This window comes from Amphiura filiformis, chromosome 18 (genome assembly GCF_039555335.1).
Source record: "Amphiura filiformis chromosome 18, Afil_fr2py, whole genome shotgun sequence".
Classification (NCBI taxonomy): domain Eukaryota; kingdom Metazoa; phylum Echinodermata; class Ophiuroidea; order Amphilepidida; family Amphiuridae; genus Amphiura; species Amphiura filiformis.
The window spans coordinates 49,628,875-49,652,481 of NC_092645.1; the positions used below are offsets into that span (position 1 = coordinate 49,628,875).

Sequence of the window (23,607 nt, forward strand, 5' to 3'; positions counted from 1 at the left end):
TCAAATACAGGTAGACTTCGGACTATTAAATTTGTTACGATGATAAAAATATGGAATGACTTCCTCTTCCATTTTTTGCATAACCATAGATTTGGTCCCAGGATTACAGATCTAAGCAACATGAACATATTAATTAATTTACATGGTTTACAAAATTAATTCAGACAAAACAGGTAGAAAATTAAATCATTTTTACTTCAAAATTGTCGGGGAATGTTTTTAATAGTGCACTTTGAAAATGTGCAGCCTAGCCGTGCAGTTGTAATTAGTTATTTCTAGCCCGACGAGTTAGGTCGCCTACCCCTGCTTTAGATTAATAAAGATGACACTCTTATCATCAATGACAGATGAATAAATACGTTCATATCATTCCCGGTCAAGTAAAAAACCAACAACAAAGTTTAAAAATGTTTGTTTCTTGTTTCCTGTGTGTTAATTACCTAATGTATGGTGTATATAACTGGCTGTAAAATTTTAACTTATAATCTTATTTAACAGCGGTCTTAAAATTCATGTATATTAAAGATAAAATAAGTCGCCAATCGCCATTTGTCAATTTATGGCTAATTAGTCCATATCATTTTGGGCCACTTAGTTTTCTTTCGGGCCAGTAGGAAATACTCCCAGCTATTATACATTGAGCTGAAAGTTTTGCCTTAATTCGAGTCCTGTGATCAGCTCGTCGGTTTTGCGTTATTGCGGGACTCAATTACGTCCCAACTTACGCCCGCGTAAATTCACAAAAGCGTGCGTCAGTCACGCAATGCGCCCAGTTGTGTGTTTGCCATTCAATATCAATCCAAGATCTTAGGAGTCCCGCCTATTAGGCTCTATGTGCTGATCAGAATATATAGGGTGCAAAATCCTTCCATTGTATTTAGTCTAAACGTGATCAACGTAACATTGTCACACAACATCGTCCCCCATAGCGACGGACCTAGAAATAGTGGGATTTTCGATATTTCACATGTACGTTAAGGGGGAGGCTTCAGCCTCCTAATGAAAATAATTTTCATTAATAGGGCTTCATTGAACTTTTGGGTTGTTCCCTGAGGGATATGGTTAGTAAAGGAAATGTTAAAAGGCCACGTATTGCTCCTTGTCCATGGGCCCGAGCTCTTGCTACACCCTTGGATCTATAGCAGGATGGTGAAATTTGCTATTCTGACTCTCTCGGGAGCATTATCGGACGACTCCAAATCCAGTTTGAAGTATCTGAATGCCTGAACTAGGCTCTCCTCATCATGTGGACCTCACAACCTTCTGATGTCCAAGAAGTTGACAATTAGGCAGCTGTAAAGGCAAAATTCTTGACTGGCACTTACATTCTCCAAGCTAATAGGGTTGAGTTCAACCAACACTACTGCAGCGTAAGTCCTGCGCTTGCTGAGCAATGCTGCTAAGGTGTTACCATCAATCCATCCTGAAGAGGACACTGTACTTGCGCACTGCATGGTACATGAAGTTGATGACAATTTCAAATTAGCATACTTTTGGAGGTTTCCATATTTGGTATTACCTAATTAATTATTAATACCGCTACGTTGTTTACATAGTGACATCATTAGAACTGGTCGTTTCGTCAAAGATCCGACAAACAAACACTTCCACTTTTCTATCTATTACTGTTATATTGTGAAATACCATATACCTGACGTGTTAGTCCAATATGATAGGAAAATATTTCTGTCGATGACCCCATGTTCACATTGGCTAAATAAGCTGTATTTTCGCTGGAAAGGGGCCGGGACTTGTCGGCCATTTTGTTTGCAAAAGGCATGTTCTTCCTCCTGCGTTACCTGGAAGTGACAGCACCAGAACAAATGACGTCATTTCTGGATTTCAGCCAGCACGGTTACGTTCAGGGCCATGCATCAGTATACGCATAAGCGTATCTAGGTTTTACTAAAGTAAAACATCTTTGCATATTTCTCAGATGACTGTTACAATTCATCTTGGACTTCTCCCATGAATGTGTTCAGAGAGTCATCATCTTACCTGTGGATTGATATAGTATTACCGAGTCGATTACTCGTCAGTGGTGTTATAGTCTCCACGCTAGAAGATCGCCTCTTCTAAGACAGCTGTCTTATGCTGCAGCATCACTTGCTTGATCATATGCACAAATGTCTTTGAGCTTCTTTGTGGCCAAGTATTAATTTTCCGTGCTTTTTAAAGTTGTCTTGAACAACTTTGCACTGTACTTTGTACTTTGCACTGTACTTTGCACTGTACTTTGATGAACTGTAGTACCAGTATTTATATAATTGATAAGATAAACAAAAGTAGTTTTGAAACTTTCAACGGAAACTAGGAAAATTTTCATTTACCTTGCAAATATTTTCGGTAACGATCTCTTACCATCCTCAGGCAGTTGTGACTGGCTGATTGTCTTCTTCACACCTGGGTGGTTTAGGTGTTTCTAGAAAAAGACTTTCGTAAATCTTCGGAAGATCTCGGCCCCCGTCTCTGTTTAACTTAACTTGTGGTTCTTTCTTTATTGCTATGGACTCCTTGATCTTTCTGTTCATAGTCTTGTTCTCCTTTTTGACGATCTTCGGAGGGTCTATACGGTGCCCGATGGACTTAAGATTTTCCGCAACAACTTAACAGTGCTCTTGGTTTGAGATGTATGTTCTTTGATCTGCTCACCAAGAGTCCGCGCAGTCTCACCGATGTATACACGGTTAAAATCACGGTCACAATTGATAAGATATTATAGTACTAGTGCACCTGTAGCTGCGAGGGCACCAGCAGACGTTAGAGCACCAGCAGCACAATAGCAATACTGTTTGACCCCAAATGACCGGTTTGACGTTTTGACATGTTCCCTTCATTTTGAGGAATCTTTTACCACGTTTGAGCCCAAATTGGGCGTACTTTAACGATTAACACCATATGCATGATATGACCTTTGAACCATAATGTGACCTCGGTTTGATTTTGTTCATGCTCCTGTGATATGAAGAATTACTTTCACCAAGTTTAAGCCCATTTGACCTTTTCGGTAAATCCCATAAGCCTTTGCGAGTACACCTGATAATGTCGTTATTCGACGTCACACCGACTTGCAGTGCCCAGTAACGATGTTCGCTATTAAAAAAACGATGTTCGCATAGGCGTGACGTAAAATGACGACATCTCAGGTGTACCCGCAAAGGCTTATGGGATTTACCAAAAAGGTCAATTGGGCGAAGTTGAACACCAAGGGTTGAACATTTAACCCCTGGATGACCTTTGACATAGGATGACCTCGATTTAATTTTTCATGTTCCCCTCAACGAAGGATTTTAACCACCAAGTTAAAGCTGAATCGGGCGAAGTATAAATTTAGCCCCTCGATGACATTGGACCTCGGATGACCTCGATTTTAGTTCGCACATTATATTCCCTTCATATTGTGGATTGCACCCATCAATTTCAAGCCCTATCGGGTGAAATTTAAATTGAGCCCTTAGATGACCTTTGATCTGAGTTGACCTTGATTTTGTTTCGCACATATAATTCCCCTTGTATCAAGTATTCCACCCACCAAGTTTGAGCCAGTTCTAACAAAGTTTGAAATGTTGACCTTTGCCCCTCCGATGACCTTCAAAACCACCCGGTCAACATGGACCTAGTACTGTTAGTACCAGGTAGTAGCATCAATCCGTCTTAATGTCGACGGGACATTCTGCCCGAAGTGGCTGAAAGGAACTAAAATGGGTCATTTTGCCAAAAGGTGAAGAGATCTTTCTTTTATGAAACTTCACGTATATCTTCAATACAAAAGGTCAACATGTTCCTCCCAGCTAGCTACATACACTCGATGTTCATATCATTAGATTAATAAAGTTTACTTCAAGGACTGCTAAATGTCAAAAATATCAATTTTAATACAATTTGTATTATATCGTAAACTTCGAACCCTTAAAGCGAAGAGAAGAGCTATCTACGGACCATACTAACAAAGCCCAGAAGTTTCGTGACAATCCTCAACAATTTGCAAATAAGGTCTGCAATAACAAGCAGAATCGACATCCATCATTTAAAAAACCAACAAAGTTCAAGTACTACTAAAGAAATCGTTTAGCACCAAGCCATCGATCCTCAAAGATATGAACTCTTACCATAGTTGTAGATCCCGGGGAATGGGGGATAAATCTCCTCCCCATATTTTGATAGGGGTGGTTCATACAATCATCCCCAATGCTGACGCCTGTGTGTGGGTTTCTGACCAAATTTTTCAGTCCCACTCCCCTCCCCCCAATGTCAAAAAGAAATCTACGCCACTGACGCTAACCTTCAGAAGAGTAGCAATAAGAGCTCTCCTGGTACCAACAAGATTATTACAAGAAGTGTCCCAAAAACTGCACAAATCCTCTATGAAGTGATCGGCAACATCATGGAGAAGAGCTGTTCTGTCTTTGAATTGGAGAAACAGTTCTGGCTGAAAACACAAAAGAATGCCAGTGGGAATATCACCATAACGGTTTTTTGTTTTGGGGTTTTATTTTTGGTTATGTTATGAGGGGTGGTGGTGGGGGGGTCTACGATCACTCACCGTGCAAATTAACGGCGCGTACCGGCAGCGATCACGATAGCTGTGAATTTCACTTTTGTGTTGTTCCCACGGTTAACGGTTCGAGCGTAAGGCCAGTAGTATGCACCAAGAGAAAAAGACAATAGGCCCTTATACCGCGCTAGTGTTTTCCAGGAATATGAGCCCATAATGAGACCATCCCTGGTTTTTTAAACCTAGAGCTACTGAGCCATATTTTGTAACACGGACTACGAAGGAGGGGGGTTCAATCCCCCTAATTTAATCAATTATAAACGTATAATATACCGCTAAATTTGGTACCAATGTATAGCTATGGGTCTCCTCTATCCAACATTCCCACATCATGTCTCTATGACGTCATAATGTGAGGGCGCCCATGCACATTTGTGAAATTCTGGCTATATATACAAAAGCTATATAGTCAAATTGATTTTCGGCTAAAAAATCTACAAATATCCACCGAATTTTCACCGACTTTTCTCGTCAATATCAAAGGGCGCCCATGCAAATTTGGGAAATTCTGGCTATGTAGGCCTACAAAAGCTAGGCAAAATTGATTTTCGGCTAAATACAAACATGCTATTTTCACCGAATTTTCTCCTCAATATGAGTCAGTAGTCAGTAGCGCTTGTAATAATTTGACTAGAGTGAAATGAAAATCATTGATTTTACGGTAGAAACCAATGGCGGGCCTCACCCCGCCCCCTATGGTCATCTTTGACGGCCGGTCCTACCCCCGTGTAAGGTGCTGGGGTAAACATTTCGTCGGCAGAGTGCTTTATCGTCTCTATTGCCAGTCATGGGAGCTATGAACTTAGCCAGCATGATGACAACGCATACAGCCGTCAGCGTCACAGCCAGTGATGTGTTAGAGACTCTTTTGCACTTACGATGGTGTAGCATTCCGTGGTTTTGTTGTTTAGGCACAATAAAGTAGCGTATGTGGCACATACGATGGTCTTGCAGCAAATGAAAAACAAAATTAGCGTGCAAGACTATCGTAAGTGGCACATACGATAGTCTTGCATGCATTAATTAAAATTGCATTGCACTTACGATATTTTATTTTATTAATTAAAAAATTTTGAAACTTAAAACCTGGTGTAAAATGTGCGTTTTTATATGGCCTTCCATAATTCGTCAAAATCTCATTTTGGCCAAAAATTTATCACTAATGAGCGCAAAGGATGGATCTACGATTAGCTTAGGTCGCCGTTTGGGCGTAAAGGCGTGCGTTTTTGTTTGTTTTTTGGTTTGTTTTGGTTTTAATTTTTTTGTTTTGTTTTGGTTTTTGGTGGGTTTTTTGTGACGGATAAAAAAATAGTGGGGGGGGGGTTGCAGTTGGTACGTAGTTTTAGGATTAAACAAGTAACCATGTTTATCGATGGAAATCAGTTCTGGTTCCTGGATCGATATAGCAGCTTTTTGGATCAAGAAATCGGGTTTTGTAATCCAGGCACCAGGTTCTTCACCGAGAAAACCAGACTTCTCTTTTATGGGTTTTGCCGTCGCTGTTTATTTCAGTAATTCATGTCGCACACCAGCAGTGATAATGACATGCTTTTACGAAACTCCCTCTGTTCGTCCGTAGAAATATGTTATATGTGTATTGAAATTTTGTCAAATCAAAATCATGAATGGAGCAGGCCACCAAATAACTTAATCTAAAGCTTAAAATAATTTTAAATTTTTATTATCGCAAACCACGCCCCTCGAACTCGGGCCCTCGAACAGCGAGCGATGCGATTATAAGTGAGCGTCATCATACAAGGTGCTAGCAAAAAAGCTGATTTACTCGTATCTTGTTTATCATCAAGATTCGGCATTTTTTTTAGGTAATAGGCCTAAACACACAGGAAACAAGAAGCAAACATTTTGAATCTTTGTTGTTGGTTTTTATTTGACCAAAATGATGTGAACGCATTTATTCATCTGTCATTGATGATAAAGAGTTTCATCCTCATCAATCTAAAGCAGTGGTATTTGACGTACCACTCGGTGGGCTAGAAATAACCAAATGATAAAAAGCTGAGTTTCAAATCCCGACGATTTTGAAAGTAAAAATAATTTAATTTGTCTGAATTGATTTTGTAAACCATGAAAATTAATTTATAGTTTGCATGTTTCCTTAGGTCTATAATCCTATGAATTTTGAAACGTTGATGGAAGATGAAGTCATTCCATATTTTTATCATCGTAATTTATTTTGAAATATAATAGTCCGAAGTCTACCTGTAATGAACTTAATTTAGGGGTTCATTCATATATTTTCATGACTAAACGGGGGCATAAACAACCGTTTAGTTATGAAAATATATGAATGAACCCCGTTCATACATACCAGAACATTTTGTGATTCTTATTTCATCAAAATAATAACAAAAAATTACAAGTAACATTATTAAAAATCATGATTTTCCTTCATTTTTCCTACCCGGCGATCGCACATCCGGGACACCGGGCATAAACGCTGTTTATGCCCGGCTCTCGACCAATCACGCGCGCCGTTACATAGCGTGTATGTATGAATTAGAGAATAAACGATAGGAACTTTTGTTTTTACTATCCTCTACCATGTCTACCGTGTGATAGACGACAGACATGTCCAATATTTTGAGTAGTGGATGCCAGCGTACTACGATAAAAAAATATTGGACCTGCCTGTCGTCTATCATAGGTAAAGGATAGTAAAAACACAAATTCCTATCGTTTATTCTTATTCTTAGTCAGTTGTATATTATTTTAATAACTGTAAACTATTTTTTTCAAGCAAAAATTAAGTTACCGTCATAAATACTCCCCTTTTCTCACAGTTGTTTGATGTATTGGCTTCATTATTAACTAAATGCAAACTATAGATGGCGCTATTTATCCTAAATCATATTTCTCTATTTGCAAGAGGTTGGTGATTAGTACTGCCATTAAAACAGCTTGAATAGTTGAAACAAGCAACAAGGACATTTTATAAACATATTTTATCAAACTATAAAAGGAATTATTGGTATTAAAAGCTTGAAAGAGTAATTTCCGGTAACTAAATAGCGCCACCAATTTTGTCATTAATAGGCACATTTTCTATCCGAAAAAGCTTTAAAAAATGCTATAAAGGTGAATAATTTTGTAAAAGAGGGGAAATTAAAGTTGCGAATGACTCAAAAGCATCTGTATACATTAGCATGATATCGCTTTTAGCTGTTTAAGCCTAAAATTTGGATGTACATTATATTTTGTTTGAAAACCTAATAAAATGATCCCATCAAACAACCGTGTTCTAAAATGAACGAAACTTGTTTACAACTTCACTTCTTTTATTACGCGTACTGCTAGCGCGTGCGAGTATTCCGCACTGCGTCTACGCATACAACGCGATATATACACGCATCTCTACGAGCGTATTACGTGTTATCAACACTCATGATGACGTGGGGTCATCTACAGCCTGATAGACGACGCCCAAAATCATGCGATTGTCCAATCAGATTATGTGTCTACGAAATAGACCACTCCCACTGACAAAGAATTAGAGAATAAACGATAGAATTTTTATTTTGCCTATCCTCTACCGTGTGATAGACGACAGGCAGGTCCAATATTTTGAGTAGTGGATGCCGGCGCACTACGATAAAAAATATTGGACATGCCTGTCGTCTATCATAGGTAGAGGATAGGCAAAATAAAAATTCCTATCGTTTATTCTCATTCTTAGTCAGTTAAATATTATTTTAATAACTGTAAACATAAAAACTCCCCTCATTATAAAATGAACTTGTTTACAACTTCACGTATTCTGTTGCGCGTACTGCTAGTGCGTTCGCGTATTCCGCACTGAGTCTACGCATCCAGCGCGATACATACGCGCACCTCTACACGCGTGTTACGCATTATCAAGACGCATGATGACGTGGGGTCGTCTACAGCCTGATAGACGACGCCCAAAATCATGCGATTGTCCAATCAGATTATGTGTCTACGAAATAGACCACTCCCACTGACAAAGAATCTTAGATATACAAAATTCACGGGTCATTGGATCATTGCAAAAATACAAAGGAAATTGTTGTAGTTTCTTCTCATGAATCCCATGGAAACCTTTAAAAAAGTAATGTATATATAAATCCAGGGAATATGAATCATTCCCTGTCAAGAATTGACATATTATTTGTCAATGGTTTGCAGTGACATTCAGATATTTGCCTGTTCTGGGCCATATAGTCCGTTTGATTTTCTATAGAAAATATTTGACATCAAAATTGTAACGTACACTCGTGCACAATCATGCACAATTTAGCAAAGTCATAGTTCATTGAATTTACAACCGTATGAACAAAAAACAGGCGAAAATAGTAACTTTTTGTGCACAAGATTTGCAATTTAAAGAGAATTGGCCATTGCTCATTCTAATGAGGCTAGTATATGGACAATAAAATCTGGAAAATATAATGAGATTTTGACTTTTAAAACCTACATTTTGGTCAAAATTGTGCTAGGATAGCTCTTTTCAACAGATTTACCACATTCGCCTTGCTATAAACATTGAATTGTGTTATTTGTTGACCTAATGAGAAAAAGTGTTTTTAGGGGAAGTGTTAGCTTTCGCTCGATATAAAAAAATTTTATACAATACATACCAATTCATTTTGTGTGTCGGCATTATTTGTCTAAATAATTATCTGAGCGCAAAATCGGTAAGGTCATAATTCCTTCCGACCCACCATTATTTCCTACAACTTCCTGTCACCTCTCTTTTTGTCTTTTCTGTCTTTTACCAATATTTAGTATTAATATTAACCCTAAACACCCAGAGGGTCTTTTTTTTTGCTATCGGAAGGAGAGAACAAACGAAAAAGGAGAGAAGATGAACAAAGAATTCACTTGGCAACCCGGGATTCGACCTTCAGACCCCTCGCATGCCAGGCAGTAGATCACAGACCTGTACCTACGGCGGTGTCGCTGGCCCGGTCAGCGTTTCCACGGGTATGACTTAGGGTGATTACATCATCGCATCACGTAGCAACCATGTCTTCATGCATGCATGCTGACGGGTTTTCCCCGTGTTGGATACTGTTGGATTGGTCAGTGTTAGAGTTATATATGGGTCATTCTATGTAAAAATACATTACTTAAGAAGTACACTGCAGTTTTTAGCTAAATGGCTAAAACTGAAGAAAAAAAAGGCAAGTTGCCATCTCAATCGTCTTAAAATCAAGACATTTGTATGTATATGTAAATGAATAACCTTATATTTTCATATTTTGTTATATATATTTGTAATACATTTTCATATTTAAAAGGAGTATGTTGTGATCCTAGCTTCCTCTTTTTATGATATTTTCAGTATTATAGATATCCACGAAAAAGGCTTATTCCCAAAATTTCAGTTGATTCTGATTTTGCTTTTGCTAGTTATGCATGGTTATGTGTATTACACTGCTTCATGGGCCACTGTGTTAAATTACGTTCTGGTACACCAGAACGTAATTCAAATTTGGCGATATTTGTTTCGAGATGAGGCAGTGGATCATGAAAATGTTTGTCTCGAAGAAGCTATCAAGGTGATAAGAGAGAGCGAAAAAAAATACTCATATTATGGTGAAGACTTCAAACAGTTATGTACATTTATCGAGCTTTTCACGGAGTACCCAATTTCATCCCAAAATGTGCACCCTTTAGACCTATAATCTAAGAACAAACCATTATCTGGCTGTGTGAACCTCATACTAGGCCAGTTATCATTCGTATCATAAGCTGGCCACGAAGGAAAGTCCTTAGTCTCTGTTCTCCAGTCGTCATCATCAGGATTTCCCGTATGCGCAAAATTAGTCCAGTAGTACAACATACTGGCCGCTAGTCTCTCTTCAGTCGCATTATATGTATAGTTCTGTAAGACCGCGTTATGAAACATGAATAGGGAGTCTCCATTATGACAGGAGTAACCGATACAATAATTTAAATTGGTGACATTTTGCGACAATGGGTTGTCATAAATGTAGTGATAAACTGTGATATCATTAGACGTGACTATGTTGGAAACATATCGACTGGAACATACGGCATTAAAATCGGTCAACAAGACGCCGAGAGTGTCGCGGTTATCAACTCCTATAATAGCAGGATACTGTACGGCGATTTTAGCGGCTTTTTCAGCGGGAAAATGCTGTAGTATAAACTTGAGGTAATCTGGCAAATCCATTGGTTCTTGATTGAGCTGAAAAGCAAAATTTCGCGCATCATCGCGAGCGACTCCAATAATCATAGGTTTACGTTGACATTGTATCGTTTCAAAGGCATCCAGAAGCTGCATGTGTATTAGGTCCCCATCTATAACCGGACTCCATGGTTGCATATATTGTATAGAACCTTCTCCATCAACTTGGCCTGTATCGCTGTACATCAACAGCGTCTGAATATTCAATATCGTTTCCACGGGCAGTTTCCTCAGACACGCAGGGCTAGCAGTGACACAGCCTGCGTATCGAGCAAACTTCTTGCCGAAAAGAGGCGTGTCGGCATTTGCCTTACGGAACTGACCAGTGACGTAAATGCTAGTCATGATGGCTTGGTGGAAAAGATTTTCGCTGCGTTGAGAGGTTAAATGGACTGCTGTTGACTCTGCCCCCGAAGATGGTCCCATCAACGTGACCTATACAAAAAGCAAGCATAAGTTAAATACGTGAATTGCAAAATATGCAACACTGAAGGAAAGGTGTCAGAATAATAATTGCATGAGTTAAAAGTAGCATCGCAGCAAAAACAAACTTTATTACAGAAAGCCAAACGTTTTAAAAGCGTTCCAAACCATTATTGAAAACTGGATGCAAAACATTTCACCATGTTATTTAAGAGTTCACAAAATAATTTGCAAAAATGTTTGCCAAAAAGTATATAATGATGACCTTTTAAAACCCTTGTTGGAGTGGGTTTTTTTTTCATATGAAGCGTATTAGAAACGTTGTCATGACCTTTATATAGCCCAACATTGAATAAAACTGAAATTAATTTCAACAACATTAGTTCCGAAGTGTCCTCGCTCATGGACAAACGAAGATGTGGAGACGGTATGTTGATGACACTTTCGTCGTCAACCACCCCGACACCCATTTTGTTCATAGCGAACGTACTGCAATCTGTCCCTGAATGTGCTGACAGGAATAGTAGCACAAAACGGAATTTCGCACTCTTTCGTGCTGGTCAATTGGACAATCCATCAAAACAAAATACTAGGAAGTTCCGATAGGAAAGCAACATACAAATTTACTGTTAATTATACCTTGTCAGGGTCACCTCCAAATGCGACAATATTTTGCTGTACAAATTTCAATGAAGCTTGCTGGTCTCGAATGGCGAAATTACCGAGTATTGTATCATCTCCTGTGTACAAGAAACCCAAAGCACCTGAAAACAGAAAAGGTAAAAATATACGATTTAAATTCGGCAATTATAACAGCTAAATGCCCAACTGTATGAGTGGTAAACAAACAAAAATGACCTTTGACCTCCGTATATGACCTTGAAAACCACCAATAGATGACTTAAAATATTGCAATTACCCAAATTTAGTTGCAATGGGATTAGAACTGTTCATACGAGACCAAATTTTAGGTAAATGTCTCATTTAAGACAGGCCATACTGCAGTTACTGTCCGTTTTCCTATACACAATACACAGTGCTCTTTCCCATTGACGCGTGACCTTTACAAATAGCCCTACGTTAACAGTATGGGGATATGACTAGTTAACGTCGCTGTGTGAAAAATAACCGGCCAATATTAAAAGTACTCTTCTAAAGTTCTAGAAAATATAGTTTTTTAACATGTCCTAAATTTTTAGCTAATTTAGATGTTTGGAAATATTCGTACTTTGGTGTTTTAGTTAATGTTATAGGTAATAGTACATTGCCTAGTTAACGTCGCTGTGTGAAAAATAACCGGCCAATATTAAAAGTACTCTTCTAAAATTCTAGACAATATAGTTTTGTAACATGTCCTAAATTTTTAGCTAATTTAGGTGTTTGGAGAGGGTCGTACTTTTGTGTTTTAGGAAGGACATGTAAACGACAGATAACACCAAAAATATGAAGAAATTATTTCCAAACCGTGTTAAGTCAAAAATCATTATGTTGCTCATTTTCAAGAATGCTGGTTTACAAAAGCACGCCATTGTCTGATTTCGTGAACAAAGCCACACATAACATTGTTTCCTTTCGTTTCCTTTATAATCGGTTACCCAACTGAAGCTATGAATACCAGCTTTATTGCGATATCGCACATGAAAACAGTCACTTGTGCACAACCAGAGAAGATCCGATTTAATCAGTTGAGCTGTTTCAATGAGTGTTATCTTGGTTTAATAGCTTTTAATGGGGTTAAGTCCTGCAAAGGTCGAGATGAATTCTACTGTAGACATGACTGCATCATGCCATCACGATATGCTGACCTTAATTAGCATATCGTGATGGTCTGTCTTAAATGATACATTTACACGTTGACGTCAAATGACCTTTGACCTCAGTTATGTGACCTTCGATACCACCAAAACAGGTTGGTTGCATTATGATTTCAACTGTTCATACGAGACCAAATTTAAACAAAGAGTCTTACATATTGGTATTTTACAAGTTGACCTCAAATGACCTTTGTCCACAGTATTATTATGACCTTGAACACAATCAAAAGATGCGAGTTCCCATAGTGCAGCTATGACCATGGTGACCCTAGTTCGGTTACAAAACGATTTAAGGCAGTAATGGAAGACACATTCGTCCACGCCCGAATTTGAGATTTCTTGATATTTATCAATACTAAGATGTATTCTTTCACTTGAAACTGATAAAATACAACTTGTTAATATTTACACGTATATTTGCTTGATTTATTTCACTCTTTTCAACTCTAAAAAGTCACATGGCTCAAGACAGCTTAGTAAATTGGCGGGAAATAATGAGTCAGAAATGCGCGAATGCGAAATATTGTGATTACGCGCGCGATTCGCATCGCGTGACGCGGCGCAACTCTGCGCGTATATCCAACGCAGTCAAGGCGCATTCGGTATGTTTTTAACGCCGGCAAATGCGGTGTAAACAAAACACAAATTTGTAGTCAAAATGCCACTTAGATTTTTTAATTATTTTGAATTTTGGCGCACTAAAAGCAGACATTATAAATTCATTGTTGCAAAAAGATGCATATTAAGACCATGCACCAGGTACAAGCGTGAAAGTCTTGCCGTTTTAAAATATAAGGACATTTTGTGCATAATTTTGACAATTTTTTACTAAAACGTCGATTTCTCATAGTTCATTTTTAACAATATTGCACGATTTTTGTGACAAGATAACTCGAAAAATATGCAAGCAAAAGGTAAACTTTTTGCACTATCGTTTAGAGTACATCCAAGTCTAGGGAAGGTTTTCTTATTTTTTCAAAATATTTGTTTTAAACAAAAATATACACCATTATGTGCAATATTTAGCTGCATTAAAATGACAAAATTGCTTTTTTCACATGTTTTTTTCAATATTTCGAAAAAAGAGACGGATTTCAAAAAAATAAAAAAACCTTCCCTAAGTTAATGTCTCTTCTTCATTAAAAGCTAACTGATTTTTTTATACTCCGAACTGATTTTTTTTATTTTGTTAAAAAAAAAAATGGGGTAAAAAGTTATTTATTGTGATTTTATCAAAAACTCGAGATTTTTGAAAAAATCTGACGTCACCATGGGATTCCGTGACTAATTTCCTTTCCAAAAATGTATAGTTTTATATACTTTGGAGATACAATTCAGAAATAATGATGCTCGAAAAGGTCCATGTTCTCTCCCATTACTCTGCCCTTAAACTGTTCATATGAGACCACACCATTTTACGAAATACAGCATCCGGAGAGACGGAGGGGCGGAATTCGGACATTGCAACAACAGGGCAAAAAAGAAGAACAAAATAGGGGCAACACAGATTTGCATATAACAAAATTGCTGCTTTAATAGGCAAGGCTCAAATTTCAAAATTCTGGGTCGATTCTGGGTATGACCTATACCAATGTATTCTTCTCATTATTAGGATTCAGAAAAAGTATATAGTTTGACCTGTCTCCGATATTATACAGTTCTTAGGTTATAGACATAAAGGTCAAATGTCAAATTTTGGTCTATACTATTGTCCACAGGGGTAACAAAATAAAACATGCTCCGATTTTGATCATTATTATGTTTTGATGAATCCAAGTGTGTGAAAATATTGGATCCACCTCATAATAATGATAAAATTGGATGTTTTACGCCCAATGTTTATTGGCCTCGCTGTGAGTTTAAAAAATATTGGACGAGACGTATGTCAAAACTCATAGCTCGACCAAATATGGGATCAATCGATCCAATTTTATATCAAAGTGGTTTCAAATTGTTCTACAAATAATGAAAAAAAATACAATATTAGGTGGTGTAGGTTAATATTCTCCAAATTTTTGAAATTTGGGCACTGTATTAGCGGCCATTTTTGTTTTATGTAAATAAGCATTTTTTTTCTGTTACCTTTTTTTTTTTTTTTTTTTTTTTTTTTTGGTTTTTTGTTGGTTTTTTTTTATGTTGCTCAGGACGGTGTTTAATATAGAGTCACTAGCAAGTAGAAACATAGGTGTTCCAATTTTGTCTAGGCAAACCCATTATTTTACTTAACTCTCTTCACGCGGGTGTCGACTGCAGACGACATGTTTCAAATTTTTTTTTTAAATTCAAAAATTTCAGAAATGTAAATTGTCATGACCATTTTTGGAATTAGCATGATAAATGCGTTAAAATGAGTACAAACAAGCCTAGTATTGGTTCAGTAGTTCTTAAGATAGCTCTTGATATTTTGAGAAAATATTTCAAAACTTCAACTTTTTCCGTTGAATAATAATTTTTTTTTTCATACATGATATCTCACCTATTCGGAAGTTTGGAACCACGGCCACTACAGAAGAGTTTGCCAAAAATCGCCCGTCCAATTTTGGACGTGAGTTTGAATTCATGACAAAATATCCCCCGTGTAATATGACAATAACGGGGTAATTTGACGTAGGGTTGGCGTCTAGTGGCGTATAGATATTGACGTACAAACAATCTTCACTCATCTGAAAACAAAGTTGAGAACAATAATCAACAGGTAATAGTTGTTACCAACTTGAACTATAGACTGGTTCGCTTCAAGTTCGGCAGTGACGTTAATGCTTGAGGTGAACCAATAACCTACCTTGTTAAAGAAAAACAAGATAAGATTTGAGTAAATGATTCCGTTCATGTATTGTTTTCTATTGGTTGGCATTTGTTTCCAAAGTAGATATTTTTAATCGACAGACCAAAGTTCTTTTTTTTAGTAAACACGCTGCCCCTTGCTTAAATCACGGAAGTTTTCCAGAGCAGCCAGCAAATATAAACGTTGAACAAACAGTGCATCTGGTCGGATTCGAACCGGCGACCTTCGTAATCATATAGCACGACGCTCTAGCCAACAGAGCCACAGAGGCACGCTGGAGAAGAGTGGAAGACATTCGCCGTAGAAGTGATGATGTAACATGATTAACTACCAAAGCAATAGGTTAAAACAATTTTTGAATATATCGCCCTGCACTACAAGCAGGTTGCATTCATCACCAGTGTATATGTTTGCAATCATAGATTGAACACAGTTATTGTTAAATACATGTATGCACACAACACAGGGGCACTCACAATAGGCAATTGAACCCTACTGGTAGCGCTGTGTTGTAACTATAGGGGATGAACTAGTTAGCGTCATATATCAAAAAGTATAAAAGCTATTATTTTAGTACTTGCTCTATGTTTCAATTCCTTATTCTGTTCCAAATATCTGAATTTTCAACCCGGTACAAGCTTTAATAACGGGGGAACATACATTTTTATGAAAAAAATAATCCTACCATCTATCAAAACTCGCCGTGTTATTCCAATGCAGATTTTGCTTCACCGAGCAGCCCTGGTTTGGTCGTAGTTGGAAGATTGGTGTCATAAAACCGTAATAGGTACAAATTTAGTACTTTCTGTCAATCAAGTATGGCTTATTCTCTACATAATAATTAGCATAGTCCTTATAATAACGGTGGTACGCCTTGATGCGTAAATGACAGTAAACCAGTGAAAAATACCCCAAAACTCGGTCAGTGGAGCTCCGCTCGTACATGTCAATAGCGTCATTATCGATTGGATTAGTCGTCCGTAGCGGACAATTCGGTCGCTCATTGGATTAATATTATTATGTGGTAATAAATTTGCTTTGGACAATAGATTACTATATAATGGTTTAGTACTGCATATATCGGTTTAATCTTCAATAAGCGGGTTTATGGCTGGAAAGGTCACGGTGAATTTGCCGTGGACGTAACTGCACTATGACAAGCTAATACAATACCGCTCATTTCAAAGATACTAATCTTTCAGTTAAATTGCGAGTGATCAACATGATGAATATTCTATAGAATTACGATCCAGGTCTTTATTCTGTTCTTTGACATCTATGGTTCAATGCAGAGATACCGCGTGAACGTAGTAGTGCAGTGCTATATATTCAAAAATTGTTTAAACTATTCTCTGTCGAACTTATGTAATAATCGGATTAACTACCTAGCAATATATGAATACAATTTTTGAATATATCGCCCTGCACTACAAGCAGGTTGCAATCATCACCTGTGTATGTCTGCAATCCAAGATTGAATACAATACCGCTCTTTTCAAAGATTCTAGTTTTACAGGTGCGAGTGATTAGCATTTCTTTGACACCTATACCTAAGGCAAAAATAACAAAATAAAAATGTCAGTATTTTTCAGAAATCAATTTTAAATGGCTTTTTGAAGTTTGAACTGAATCCACTTTTGCCCAGTTGTATGCCTGTTATCTTAATTCTTAATCTTGTCTTTTTTTTTCAAAAACCTCATAAAAACCACCACTTGTTCTTCATAGGTCTTTAAAACAAAACTTACCTTCGTTTCATTATATGGGAATTGTGGGCATGATAGAGAATGTTCCGTTGTATTTCTGGGTTCACTCCACGGCTCTGGTTCCTGAGGAGGAGCCCACCTGAGGTCTCCCACAGGAGGTGCTGCGTACGGTATGCCAAGGAATGCACGGGCCTCCTCAAAGTAGATCCCATGTACTGTACCATGTGCGGTGTCCACCACAGGCTGACCATTCGAGTAGCCATCCACTATTACTTGATCATGGTCATTTTAATAATCTTTGGAAAGTTTTCCTCCGGATTTCCTTAAACCATAATCAGCAGATATTGGCCTATTTTAGTACTATCCGGTCTATCCCTATAATAATAATACATGCTATCAATTCCAGGTACAGATGGGTAAATTTTCTTTCATATAGTCACCCATAATTTCACCGCAGTAGCTGGCGAATGTAATAGTAGGCCTGGAGTAGCTTGAAGTCTATCAGTTCGCGCACGGAAATGGACCAGAATGCGAAGTGGCAGCCATGAGCAGGTACACGTTGTTACGGCGCGGCGTTGCACGTTAAAGTTGCATCAACTACTTTTATGTAAGTACAAGCACAGTGGTACAGGCGATTTATCTGCTCTACGGTACAAGACTATAGAATAAATCAAATCTTTGAATCATGCTTAATTAGCCAGAAATAGTTATTAGTAATCTTTTGTGAAATTCGCGAATAAGCAAACTTGGCCTTCACAGTGTTATGCACAGATACAAGCGACCTTTTGAGGTCATCTAAATTTCCTTAGCAATAATTTTGTTACCATGTAAAGCTACAGTTTACTGGGTTTTGGTATTTTACCACGCAGTGCATGACGCTTTTGCCGGTTTGGGATTTTATTTTCCCACATTAGTTTGACCAATGTTTTTTGGCATTCTTGAACCTGAAATGATAATGATTTGATTGGTTTCATTTTTCGATGAGGGGTCGAAGGTCCGAGTTGGGCCAAAACTTAGAAATAGTACCACTATGTTGTAATGTATCTCAAATTGTTCCTCTCATAACAGGGACTACAAACCCGGGACTACAAAAGTTAATTGTCATATTTTTCTAGTGCTTAGCTCATGAGTTATAATGTCGAATAGTTCAAATGTCAAAAATTTCATACACAAAGGTCAAAATTAAAAATGGTCCGATTTCATCGAAACTGGTTTCAAATTACTCCCCCTTTCGGTTAGCAACTATTCTAAACGAATTTTCATCGAATGGTAGTGAGTTTTGGCAAAAATTGCACTGATCATTTCATAGCGAGTGTGTAGAAGAATTCAAATATCACAGATATACTTTTGTAGGTCTTGTGGTTCTTGAGTTATGTTATAAAGAGGGCTGGAACAACAACACTTTTGTAAACGTACATAACTCATTAACAACAATAAATCAAGCAAGTTTTCAAAGTGTATGATTTGCAGAATGAACTTTTGCAAAACATCAAAGTGTTATTTTGCAATAATATATTAATTTAGATATTGAAAGTCGATATTTTGGCTGCTTCGACCAACAATACCGCGTCTACCCTTAACATAAGAAACCTCAATCATATACTTGATTCACAATTTTAGTGCAATTTTGTATTGTCATATCCCCCGTCAGAGTTCATGCAGCCACGAATCTATAGAAATGTGTACAAGCATAACGTTTGATCCATGATTTCATCCGATTCTGAGGTTATACATTTCTCAAGTAAACTATTTTCTTATTTTGTTTGCCCAGAGGAGTAATTTAAGACTAATTTCGCTTGAATCGGTGCATTTTGAAAATTTGGTTTCCGTGCATGAGATATTTGACATAATGACCTTATTTACTCTATAACTCAAGAACTAAGCACCCTAGTGCAATATGGCAATTGATTTTTTTTTTATTCCTAGCAATGAGAAGAACAATTTGAGGTATATTACAACATGATAGAATAGACATTGAATGTTGGCCCTATTATGCATGATGCAGTCATGTCTACAGTAGAATTCATCTCGACCTTTGCAGGACTTAAACCCCATTAAAAGCTATTAAACCAAGATAACACTCATTGAAGCAACTCAACTGATTAAATCAGATCTTCTCTGGTTGTGCACAAGTGTCTGTTTTACATGTGCGACATCGCAATAAAGCTGGTATTATAGCTTCAGTTGGGTAACCGATTATAAAGGAAACGAAAGGAAACAATGGTATGTGTACCTTTGTTCACGAAATGAGACAATGACCTGCTTTTTGTTAACCAGCATTCTTCAAAATGAGCAACATAATGATTGTTGACTTAACACGGTTTGGAAATAATTTCTTCATATTTTTGGTGTTATCTGTCGTTTACATATCCTTCCTAAAACACAAAAGTGCGACCCTCTCCAAACATCTAAATTAGCTAAAAATTTAGGACATGTTACAAAACTATATTTTCTAGAACCTATTTAGAATAGTTTAAATGTAGCTTGTACCGTTTTTTTGTGGCATCCTTCAGAACGGAGCGGTCCGTTACCAATATAGCTCAATATTTTCGGTCAAATCTCCATTCAATTAACACGGGGAGTTGGCTAGCTATGAGCTAGCTATGCTTTGCCCTCACTCATATTCTACGAAAGTGCGACCCCTTCTGAACATCTAACCTAGCTGTAATTTTAGGTCATGTTAGAGAAATATATTTGCTAGAAGTTTGGAGAATAGTTAAAATATTGGCCGGTTATTTTTCACACTGTGATGTTAACTAGGCAATGCCCATATACCTATAACATACACTGTTTGTAGAGGTCACGCGTCAATGGTGAGAGCACTGTGTATTGTGTATAGGAAAACGGACAGTAACTGCAGTATGGAACTTCGACCCCGTGGGAAGTATAACGGTATAGAAAAAGTTTTATTCTTTGAGGTGTAAAGATGCCAAAAACATTGGTTCCACTAATGTAGGAAAACTATATGCTCATTCAAAAATCACTCCTTTAACCATTACGCCATGCACCAACGCATGCTCAGGGCAAAAACTGATCAAATTCTATACATAAAACACTACTCACGTTATAGAAACTATGCGAAATTTTTGTGATATTTTGTGATATTTCACACTAGTATTATCATGGCTTGAATATTTGTTTTGATGTAAATATAACAAATATTTAAAGCAAGGCAGATATAATTTTGTTTTTTTATCATGCGTTTCCTTCAAAGCTGAATGGAATTTGCGCATATTCGATTCAGAAGTATGGGAAAAACCTTTACCCCCCCCTTTTTTTTTTTTGACGTGCCCCACTTTGCCCCACCCCCTTTAGACACTAAGATTTAGGGGAACTCGAATTTAAAACCTTAAATTGTCTTATCTTAATAATGCGAAAAATTTTGCCTATTTCAAAGTGTTTCTAATGTTTTCCTACTACCCTTTTTAGGGCGTATGATAAATGGGCAATGGAGTTTAAAGGGCATATATATTACTCGGACAACATCATATCATTGGCAAGCTAATATTATGAGGACAATGATAATGACTCCTTGTTTGAGAAGATAAGTCGCTTAAAATTGATATTCCGCAAAAACCAACTGTAAGCGGTGAGTTCCTTCGAACGAGACGGATTTGACCTAGAAAAAAACTGTGATGTCATAAAATGAAGTGTGCCAGCTTTGAGAGAATGGACTGTCAACACTCTCAATGCACAGAACGTATAATGTTTTTGTTATCAGAAAAGAAACTCTGAATCAAGTATTACAAATTTAATGGTTTTTACACATATGGATAAAATCAGGCCGCTGCTTTATTATATATTAGTAAATTGTGATATTACAATTCATATATATATCAAGTTGATGAGAAATATTTTGACTAAAAATTAAAAAAATATTTTAGACCAATGTTACCGTGCGATCTTAGAATTTGAGCGTGATGTATATCCATATTGCATTTATTATGCAAATAAACAATTTCAATGGTCTTTTGTTGAACTTTTCCGATTTCACGTGGTACAAGGTCGCGCATTATACACATGACTGAATTTCAAAAGAGCTCATATCAAGGGATCGTGTGTATGTAACATGACTCTTCATTTACTGTGACGTCATCAGTCTCCTGCTTGGAAATCAATATCGCTTCGAACGGGGGAAGGACCGTACGAGGCAACATTTTACCAACACAATCTCTCTTTTTTCAGGAGAAATACGAATAAAAAAATTGCAACGAGTGTCAACTTGTAATGTAATAATTATTCTCTTCGAATGGAGTTAAACTTGTTTTTGCAATAGATATGCCCTTTAATCGCAAATGCTCATGGAATTTACCAAAAATGTGAATGCACAGCAGTATACTCTTAATTGGCTTGTAAAAGTACTGTAATTTTTCGCCACTTTCTGCGATTCCCTTTCTCAAATCGGCACCCAGATGAATCAACCTTCCTTTGACGCCCTACTAACCATTCAAGGGTCATGGGGAATTTGATTGGCAGTGACGTCAGACGCAAACTAGTCTTTTTAATTCTGTTTAAGATTATAACGAAGTGCGCTTCGGCGTGACGTAGAAATAGCAGAGGAATGTAATGTTGAAATTGTTCGGGACTTTCTGTTCTAATAAGGTCACGGGGTTGGGGAAAATCTATTTTGATGGGGGTCGAATCAATTATGTGTATGTGTGGCGACGGGATTGATTACCCCTGACGATGTGGTGGTAGACGGTGATCAATTGTATGCGTCAATCAGATCAATTCTATTTATTTGCATAATTAGCCTTATTAGTATGCAAATATGCAAAGAACGTCTAATAAGGATGTAAAGCAGGGTACAAAATATTTATTTAAAGGTCAATATTAATTTAAAGGCAATTAGTTTCAGAGTCTTTATCAATAATTCTCTTAAGAACCACTGAACCAATACTAGGCTTGTTTGTACTCATTTTAATGCATTTTACATGCTGATTCTAAATATCGTTATAAGAATTTACATTTCTGATTTTTTTAAATAATATTTTTCAAAAAAAATGAAACTTGTTGTCTGCAGTCGACACCAACATGGAAAAAGTTACAGTGTGGTGCTAACATCGAGATTTATCTTTGGAAAGATTTATCGAACTCTTTATGGAGTACCCAATTTCATCCCAAAACTTGCACTCTGTAGACCTATAATCTAAGAATAAACCATTATCTGGTTGTGTGAACCTCATACTAGGCCAGTTATCATTCGTATCATAAGCTGGCCACGAAGGAAAGTCCATAGTCTCTGTTCTCCAGTCGTCTTCAGCAGGATTCCCCGTATGCGCAAAATTAGTCCAGTAGTAAATCATGCTCTCAGCTAGTCTCTCTTCAGTCGCATTATATGTGTAGTTCTGTAAGATCGCGTTATTATACCTGAACAAATAGTCCCCATCATGACAAGAGTAACCAATACAGTAATAATTCTTTGACAAATTCTGTGGTAGAGGATTATCGTAAATATAGTGGTAAACTGGAACATTCGAGGACTTTACTATACCGCTTACAAATCGGCTGGAACATACAGCAGTAAAATCGGTCAACAAAACACCGAGAGTGTCGCGGTTATCGGCTCCTATAATCGGAGGGTACTGTTTGGCGATTTTGGCGGCCTTTTCAGCGGGAAAAACTCTAGTATATATTTTAAATATGTAGGCAAATTCAGTGGTTCTTGGTTGATAATTAATGCAAAAGGCCGAGCGTCATCGCGTGTGACTCCAATAATCATCGGTTTACGTTGAAATTGCTTCGTTTCAAATGCCTCCATAAGCTGCATAGGCACTATATCACTATCTACAACTGGACTCCACCGTTGGAGGAATTGTAGAGGACTTTCTCCAGCAACACTTCCTATGTCACTATACATCATCAAACTCTGAATAAGTATTATATCTTGAACGGGGAGTTTTCTGAGACACGCCGGCCTAGCCATTATACAACCTGCGTATCGAGCAAACTTCTTGCCGAAAAGAGGCGCATCTGTACCGGCTTCACGGAACGGGCTAGGGAAGTATATACTTGTCATGATGGCTTGGTGAAAGAGATTATCGCTGATTGGGGAGATTAAATGTATTGCTACCATCTCTGCTGCAGAAGATGGTCCTATCAACGTGACCTGTAAACAGATTAGAGAAAAATAA

The 23,607-nt window shown here is 37.4% G+C and overlaps 2 protein-coding genes across 2 annotated transcripts in view; both read right to left on the reverse strand.

Moving 5' to 3' along the window:
* LOC140139203 (cAMP-regulated D2 protein-like) lies at positions 1–22,779 on the reverse strand. The gene is made up of 8 exons (XM_072160984.1): positions 22,605–22,779; positions 17,516–17,745; positions 15,462–15,648; positions 11,811–11,935; positions 10,158–11,183; positions 4,283–4,429; positions 1,326–1,448; positions 1–111 (listed from the first exon to the last, which is right to left on the reverse strand). Exons 1-8 carry the CDS (start codon positions 22,777–22,779, stop codon positions 1–3), a joined length of 2,124 nt encoding a protein of 707 aa, XP_072017085.1.
* LOC140138774 (cAMP-regulated D2 protein-like) overlaps positions 21,111–23,607 on the reverse strand; it is a 21,327-nt gene continuing 18,830 nt past the window's right edge. Inside the window, exon 4 of the mRNA XM_072160541.1 lies at positions 21,111–23,582. Coding sequence (XP_072016642.1) covers positions 23,043–23,582 — 540 coding nt within the window. The 3' untranslated portion in view covers positions 21,111–23,042. The remainder of the gene's footprint in view (positions 23,583–23,607) is intronic.